The sequence below is a fragment of the Metopolophium dirhodum genome, chromosome 6 (genome assembly GCF_019925205.1).
Source record: "Metopolophium dirhodum isolate CAU chromosome 6, ASM1992520v1, whole genome shotgun sequence".
Classification (NCBI taxonomy): domain Eukaryota; kingdom Metazoa; phylum Arthropoda; class Insecta; order Hemiptera; family Aphididae; genus Metopolophium; species Metopolophium dirhodum.
In genome coordinates this window covers 24636285-24645541 of record NC_083565.1, presented here as the reverse complement: position 1 = coordinate 24645541, position 9257 = coordinate 24636285, and the positions used below count along the sequence as shown (strand labels likewise).

The window sequence follows — 9257 nt, the reverse complement described above, 5'->3', positions numbered from 1 at the left end:
TTTTAGGTTATATGATATTATTCATTCTGGGCTAAATGTATAAACATTTGTAATTTTGATAGTTGATTATTAAAAATTAAATTAAATTTTTTCTAAATACAATTTACTTTTTTTTAAATATATGTTTACATATTTATGTACAATTTTAAGATGTTATATGTTTCAAGTGATGTAAACAAATATTGGATTATGGTACAGATTTTTAATTATTTTCTTCAGTATCAGTTTCAGGATAGTCAATGACTTTACGTGTTCTTTCTTTTATAATATTGTGTTGTCTTTGATATATTCTAAATACACCTTTTACTGCAATGTACACTAACCCACCCTGAAATAAAAACATAAATATTATAAATGAACACTCGCATTAATAGTCATTATATTTTATATAACACTTACCAATAAAGTCTTTTGTAAATAAGAATATGAACTATTGTCAAATAATAAATTTCCAACTACGGTGGCCGTAGTTGGCAATAAAAGTGCAGCGCAAAGAGTAGTTGTTGGATTAACGACTGAATTGAATTGGACTGTACTCGTTGAATTGTTAACAGGTTCACACCTAAAAATCAATAAAAATACAATTAATTATCAAATAATTAAACAATCATAAATATAAGTTAAATATAAATGTTTTACAAAAACGAAGGCATGATGGTTCTTAACAAGGGTAGTTGTGAAGTAAATCTCTGCACAAATAACAGTAAGGTTTCCTCCCAATTAATCGTTTTGCCTAAAATTAGACTGAGAGGTATTGATGGCAACACCAAGAGCAACATATATGAATCTGTATTCTCCATCATTGTTATAGCTTCTCTTTCACCCATTACCTAAAAAAACCTTCATTTTTAACCTCTATATAAATAAATAATCTAATTAATATTAATTAACCTGCATCATCGTTATTGCTCCATAAGAAGCTGCTGACCAATAAAGAGTGCTGACCACAACACCAGCTGCCAAAAAAGGACATAGCTGATTAGCTGTCTTATCAAGTTTGTTTAGTATTCGAACAAAGTAATCTGTAAAATTGTAAGGCGTAAAAAATATTTAATAACATATAAACGGTTATTAACATATAAACGTAATAAAGATATATTTTGATAGCAGTTATTTTCAAATCATACTGGATACAAACATTTATAATTTTTAGTCAAGTTTTTAAATTTAGCAGGTTAATGTTAAAATGCTTATATTGAAGTGAAAGTTATCCAAAATAGAACATTTAACTCAAGTAATATAAAAACTATTTTCTAGTAAAAAAAAAACCTACAGATATGAATTGAAGAAGTTACTTTATTCCCATAAGGTTTTAACTATCATCAATACTAACTCTAAAACACTTACTGACTTCATCATACACAATAATATATTGTGTGTGGCATTGAGGGCAATGTGCTTTAACACTAAGATTTTCTTTCAGTTTTTCATCAACCCAACGTTGAACACAATCCTGATGAACCTAAAATAACAAATGTGTATGAATCAATAAAACAGTCGACAATACATTGTTATAGTTTGACTAAACAAATTGCAGGTACATAAAACATTAATTGTTATAAATGTCTACTATATTATAGTCTGTTGAATATGTGTATAGAAAATGACAAGCAGCATCCTTATTACCGTGGCAGGAAAGAAACCTTGAATGACCCTGCAATCATTTGACACTCGCCTACATTCAATTACATAGTTTTTTTTTATAGTGGTTTTATCATTTCATTCTTCAATAAAACTCATCTTATAAATTAATTGTCAATGTGGTTGAATTATTCAAACTAATCAAAATAGGATTATTAAAACAAAAATTGCATGTGAAGTGAAGTAGTGATAAAAAGAACATATTATTATGTATTATTGGGTACCAATAAATCAGTTAGAACCCTAGTATTTAGAGGTATCAACTTATTATCAAATAATACAATAATACGAATATTTTAGTTTGGTAACCAGGAAAAATTTGGGATTTCAAAAATTAAGTTTTGTTCTTACATGTAAACTCAATCCAAAAATATGGTCAACTGGGACAGAAGACATTCTAGGATAACATTATATAAATTAATTGTTTTATTTTATTCTACTTTTAAAACATGGTCTGTTCCTATGAAGGCTTTAGATAGCGGAACAAATAGATTAATCTTATTGTAAAATACAAAATATACAAAACTAACATAAACTTCTACTGTACTATAAGTAATCAACTGCAGTAGCAGCTACTTAAATGTCCATTACTTTATCATACCTATAATCTATATATTATAAATTATTGAATATCTAAGCATAATATGTGTTAAACTCTAATAATATTATAATTAACATTCCAATGTGTCAGTAGAGCATACACTACATGATAACTATTTATTTATAACAATTAATATGTATATTAAATACTATGAAAAATTACCCATCGTGTGGAACCGCGACATTTACATGGTGACACCCAATCTCTGTTACTTTCATAATCATCATCATCAGTACCAAAACAAACCCAACAATGTTTCTGCCTAGAATAGAGTAATAAACATGTTAAAACAATACTTTACAATACATTAATACCAGAGATAGAATGAACGATATAAAATTAATTCTAGGTTATATGATATGTACGCTTAACGTGTTAGTTTTTATTATGAAATAAACAGTATGGATACAAACATGACCAATTAAAATGAATACTTACAATATTTAAATTATTAATTAAAAATTATTAATAAATGATTAATGTCTTTGATTTGAGTTTGATTTGATATACATTATCTATTATTAATTAAGTTCATATAAAAACATGTTTTAAATTGACAACGTCAAGTAGAGTTCATTCCACCTCTAATAATCGAACATTATAAATTTACTCAGATGTTTCTTGACTGCAGGAAGATGAACGTTGGCCGGTACTTGCGTTTTCCATTTTTAAAAGATTTTAACTAAGCGATTTACTTAAAAAAATAATTCACAAGTGTACAATAGTTAAGTTTATAAACTCATCATTCTAAAAAAATGAATATCAATCAGTCACTTTGCGATGAAACGGTTTTGAGTATCCAAAACACCTATAAAGTCCTAATTGTATTAAGTACCTATAAATAATTAGCTATTGAATGAAATAATACAATATTGTATAATATTAGGTGTAGTATACAAAGTTATTGTTACTGATAAAAAAAAAAAAAAACGTAGTTACTATAGTTTGTCTGCGGTAAATAGTCTCGGAAGAATAATAATACAATTTTATTATTACAGCCTACGGGATTCGTCGATCAATCGTTCCGAACAATTCAACAATTTACCATTTAGAAATATCATAGAAACACTGAATAAAAGTCAGGTATTGTTATCACATTTATTTTTATCAACAGCTGCAGCCGTTGTCCAATCGGAGCTCCCCGCCACAAAATAAAACAACACCGACCGATAATAAATGAAAAATAAAATCATTATAAAAAACGTCCGAAACGGATAAGTACTGAATTACGTAACGAAGCGAATAATAATAATAATATTATTATCCCCCCCCCCACCTTGATAATTTTTTTCGGTTCGGTTATTAATAAATAATAATAATTTATCGTATTGTTCGGGCGCGGGCGGCAAGTGCTAGGTCTTTCAATCGTCCCTGGCCGATTATTAATGTCTTGTACTCTTGTTAATATCTACATGTCTATGGTTCTGAATAATATAGTCTACACTGCATCGATATACGAGTGTGCACTGTGCGAAGTGTCATAATAAATAATTAACTACCATTATAGGTACCTAAGTGGCCGCCGGTGGGTGCTATATTGTGCAAGTTGTACTATAAGTACTTAATAATATTATATAACGACGCATTAAAACGCGTCACATTCGAACGAAAAAATGTACCTGGATAAGTAATATATATAATATTATCAACGTAAGTTCGAGCCGATAAACAGGTTAGGTACAATGTAATTATAAAATAAAAATAAAATCATTCTGAAAATCAATACAATACGGAAAAATAATATTATAATTTATTTATAGTTTAATATAATTATTATTATTGAGTTGGAATATTCTGCTCTCGCCGTTCCGCCAGTCACCGGTGCCCGATCGGAACGCGTTTAACCCGGGCAACCGCCAGATCACGCCACATCCAAGTATTAATCAACACGAAAATCAAAGTTTTACCAAACGTTTATTAATAATTTCAACCGAATCTGTACGACTGTACTTGAAATCATAAATAATATTATTATTACATTCATCGGAGTCAACGCATACAGCTTGCGCAAAAAGGTATGTACCGGTATGCACCTGAATTTTCGCCTTGCGGTAATATTTTTTATTATAATATTATACGTGGACTAGTTATTAGTGTTTAAAGTTCCGGTCTTGGAAGTTTAAGCTGACAGTTCTTAACACGCACACCCACTTTATTCTTCTTCTCAAATAATTTGACATTGGAAACTATACTAGATATATAATATTTTATTGGCGAGCTAGAACATGATATTTTTAATTCAAGTCGACATTACGTATAGACGCGTAGTACCGTTGAATATTGATTATGTAACGATTACCTATCAAAAGGTAGGTGCCAAAGGTAGTAGCAGGGGCGGATTGGGCCTGTTAGAGCTTATTAACCTCCTAATTTAATTCAGAAAAAATTCAGAGAAGAAATTAGTGTTTTTACCATAAAACTTAAAAGTAACATAGTTTCAACTGTAATCACACCAATAATATATTATCAAGGAGGAGTATCGATTTATAGTATTTTATAAAATTTGAAATTATTATAAAATTCAGAAATTACAGTTGAAGATAATAATGATTTAAAATGTGCTATCCCTTAATTATGGCCGCTTGGTGCTTATTAATGAAGGGCCCCGTGTCCTCGTAGGACCTACTATCCTACAGGACAGTAGGTCGGTGCGGGCCAGTCTGCCCCTGCCTATACCTATTACCTACCTATAATAAGTATCTAGATAATTTTCCGATAGTGACACAAGGTACAAATTCGCTAGATCAAATCGATGTGAAAAATAATGCTCCGGGGATGTTTGGACCACATCATTTACACGGTTAATTATCATGTTTATTATGTGGGATGATTTTAAGCAGGTCTATAGTTTAGCGAATTTGGATCTTTTCCGTAATGCGATACTTTACAGGACACTCCTTTTTTGGGGGGACGTCAGCGCTCGCACAAAAAAATCGAAAATATCCCTCGACTTGTTATGCAACACCGCCTCAAGTTGATCACAGGGTAATCGCCATCATATATCCATTCTTTAGAGGACGTCGCACCCGCATTTGATGTCTCCGTCTTCACACGTACGATATGGCAAATTTTCGTTCACTAGTTTCAATAAGGTGCTGTCAGTTTTGATATTAGAGTGAATTGACCTATTATCAAATTTTTAAGCAACAACATTATATGTGTTCTCTCGTTGGTTTTTTACGATATTTTAGTTTTTAAGTGAATTATGAGCATTTTAAAATATCGATGTTTTACATACTCATAACCCACTTAAAAACTAAAATATCGTAAAAAACCAACGAGAGAACACATATGGTGTTTGTTACTTAAAAATTTGATAATAGGTGAATTCACTCTAATATCAAAACTGACAGCACCGTATTGAAACTAGTGAACGAAAATTTGCTAAGTCGTAGGTACGTGTGTAAAACAGAGACATAGCGGGTGCAACGTCCTCTTTATACGTATTATACGCGTGACACGTGCTATACGTATACCACTATTTAAATTGAATAGTCATCATAAAATTAACTATTAAGGTCGTTATTAAGAGTGGATATACGGCGGTTACCCTGTGACCAACTTGAGTTGCATAGCGAGTCGAGGGATATTTTCGATTACAGCGATGAGCGAGCGAGTGACAACGCGGGCATCACTGACGTGGTATATACGTATAACGGAAAATATCCGCGAATTTCTAGAACGACAACGAAATCGATTTGGTTGAAAAAAAATCACCGTTTATTTCACAGGCTGAGTATTTTATATTATACTTGCATATACCTATGACCCACCAATCCCAACAGCGGCGTGGGGTGGCTGGGGCCTGGGAGGGGTTGTTGTCTACCACTTGCACAGTTGCACGGCAATAAATATCGGTTAGTGTTCTGACAGGAACTATAGTGGCCCCATCGATCGCGGGGCTCCGGACACGTGCCTAAAGTGTCCAATGGGATAGAGGTGCCTGCTTGCACCCATCACCTTTCCCAATAAGGTACCTATGGTGAACCGTATTCGACGCACCGATCGCGGCGACCCACCCGTATAACCCTTCAAAACAATTATTACGACCGGACAACCCAACTACGAGTCTGGAGTATATAGGTACCTGGCAGTTTACGAACTTATTGGTGGTATATAGCCAAGATTCTTTTAAGTTATAATATAATATTATATCATATTTATGATAATTATTATGATAACTTGTAGACAGTAGGTATAGTAAATATTTACCACCTGTCTATGTGTACCTACACGCACTGACATAATAATATACAGGGTGATTCGGCGCAAGCATGATCATCCGCTATTTTTTGTCAATAATGCAGTAGCCCGAGTAGGTATTCAAATCTGATTTTTTGGAATTGTTGAACATACTAAAAGACCAATTTTTCAAATTCTTGAGATTTTTTTTGTTACTTAAGGAGTGTTCTGTGGAGACAAAAACTTCTGTTTATCAAATGACAACCTGTCTTTTCTACTGAAAATGATCTATATTTAGCGGATAATTTTTCTGAAAATTGTGCCCTATCAAAATCAAAATTCAAACTTGTAGTTTTTGAGTTATTTAACTTTGTGTGCTTTAGGCCTACAATAATGAGTTTTAAAGATGGACGATAGTGATATGAGTTAAGTGATTAATATTAATCTATCAAAGTTAATAATTTGTGAAAATGATCCAAGTACAATAAATATCTAGATCTACCTTTTACTTACATCTACTTTATAATAATGTAAAACCATTTTTCAGGACTATTATCCTTAGTATAAACATTATAATAACTGAGAAACTATGCTTGTTCAAATTTTAAATAAGTACATCAAATTTTTCAAAAATGTCCATTAAAAGTTTTTATTTGAAATATGGAAGTTCATGTCACCACCAGGTACACTAATTCAGTAGTACAAAAAAAAAAATATATATTAAATATACTTCAAAAATTTCAAAAATCATTAAAAGAATAAATGGGGGTGAGCATGACTGGTGAATAATCCTGAATAGTGTAGATATATTGTACACTATACAGTATACATCTATACGCGTATACATATATAACCTATATGTCCTAAATATATTATATATTTATCAGTTTATCTTATTTTAATAAGGACTTATATATTATTATAATAGCATTTAATAATAAGTTCATATTAATATATTATATATATAATATGTAATATGTATACATATCAGTGATGCAACCCGGGTTCGGACCCCCCCCCCCTGGATTGTATTATAACTAGTACATACCTATATACCAGATTTTTTCTTTTTGTTGAATAATTCTCTATGTTTGAACAAGTATGGACCCCTCCCCCTTGAAAAAATTCTGGTTGCGACACTGATACACATTATGCATATATATAATATATATTATATACATGTATAGTTATAATAATATAAACAATCTTATGTACATATTACACATGTTACAACTTACTGGCCTGATATTTTAACTATAATAATATTATTACACACATAGACAAACATTATAGTATGATATAAAATAATGTAAGGTCGGTGCGCTGTTTCCCGTTGATAAGCACTTGAGCTGCAGGAGATACAAAAAACGGATATCACTCCCGCGGCACTAGTACTTAGGAACAGAATATGCGTTATTGTAGAAATATCTTGTAAATGGACACAAATAATAATACAAACTTCGATATTTTAAGATTATATCCGTTAATGAATTTTAAATACAATAGAAATAAATCGTTTATTATTATAAAATAATGATTATCATATTACTATTAGGTACCTACTAACTAGTAATTATAATTTATATTAGACATACGTTTAAGTTGGTAGTTAGTAAAATTATTATTTTTAAAGAATATAATAAATGTACTAATTCTAAACAATAATAATAAAAATATCAAGGGATTTGTGTCCGAAAACCGGAGGTACCACTAAATACGGCGTCGTATAATATAATATAATATCCGATTTAATAATGTGAAACAGTTTAAATACTTAAAAGTTAAAATAAAAATATATGAGTAAAGTTTTATTACCTAGGTACCTATTAAAAACCAATGATTTAAATGTAAGGTTAATTTAAAGGCATAGGAGGTACCTACGTATATATTATTATAGGTATAACAATTATTTTATATTATTTATTTACAAAATTAATGAATAAAATCAATTTGGTTAACATTTTGACGGTTATTTATATAATGTAAATATAAGTATAGTTAAGATGATTTTATAATGGTAATACATTTTAAAAATATTGACTTAATATTTGTACACATAGAAAGGACTACATAAGAAAATAAAATTATGGATTTGTTATATACAAATATAATATAGGCACAATAATTATTAATAACTAATTATGACCATTAATACCTCAAGGAACATAACCACGGATTTTTTTCGATAGAACCGTTTTAATACATTTATTAAATTATTTAGGTACATAGTAACGTAATATATAAAAAGTTGACAGAATACTTATAAGTATAAAAATACCTATACGTGGCTACGTTATAAGCGTATAGGTACTTGTTAACTTTTGAAAATGTAAAGAATATTTCATAATAGTATGTAATATGTACTCACGATGTTAAACGGTTGTTTAAATTCATTTTTCTGTAATAGAAAAAAAAAAACAAATATATTCAGCGTGAGCGTATAAACCGCATGTGATTGGTGACAAATGTTTAAGTTTGTAACGTATACTACACTTCTACTTTGTGATTTAACATTAAGTATAATAGATGTTACCAAACGTTTGAGCTTAGATCGACTAAACGAATACAGAACAAACACACAGTTTGTCATCCTTTAACTATTTTAACCAGCTTAATAATGGGTTCGTGTGGGGGGATAAATTAAGGTTTTTATCATTCATTGGCGGAACAATCTAATTCGTATCTCCGAGGCACGACGTTACACCCACTCGGTGTAGTCATTATCCTAGTAAACATTTTAAGTTCCAACATAAATCGTTTTTTACATTACTATTTCTAAACTATTTATTGACGAAAATTAAATTTAAAAACTAAATACTTATTATCATTGATA

At 30.2% G+C, this 9257-nt stretch overlaps 1 protein-coding gene across 2 annotated transcripts; it reads right to left on the bottom strand.

Annotated features, from left to right (window-relative positions):
• On the bottom strand, positions 1–8968 carry LOC132946851 (E3 ubiquitin-protein ligase MARCHF5-like). 2 transcript variants are annotated; one of them, XM_061016950.1, is made up of 7 exons: positions 8793–8968; positions 2405–2504; positions 1348–1462; positions 892–1022; positions 640–830; positions 400–562; positions 1–328 (listed from the first exon to the last, which is right to left on the bottom strand). In XM_061016950.1, the coding sequence occupies exons 1-7, from the start codon at positions 8816–8818 to the stop codon at positions 203–205; spliced, it is 852 nt and encodes a 283-aa protein (XP_060872933.1). In that variant the 5' UTR covers positions 8819–8968; the 3' UTR covers positions 1–202. The 2 variants fall into 2 exon arrangements, with proteins under 2 accessions (XP_060872933.1, XP_060872932.1); XM_061016949.1 differs by lacking the exon at positions 8793–8968 and adding an exon at positions 2853–5296.
• Between the last annotated feature and the right edge of the window lie 289 nt (positions 8969–9257).

What these genes read in the sequence shown, in the direction of transcription:
- LOC132946851 (XM_061016949.1), bottom strand. Translation starts at nt 2,908, where the DNA reads ATGGAAAACGCAAGTACCGGCCAACGTTCATCTTCCTGCAGTCAAGAA. An exon ending in TATTGTGTATGATGAAGTCA is followed by an intron (nt 1,023 to 1,347) that starts GTAAGTGTTTTA and finishes ACAATTTTACAG; the next exon opens with ATTACTTTGTTCGAATACTA. An exon ending in ATTTACAAAAGACTTTATTG is followed by an intron (nt 329 to 399) that starts GTAAGTGTTATA and finishes TTTTTATTTCAG; the next exon opens with GGTGGGTTAGTGTACATTGC.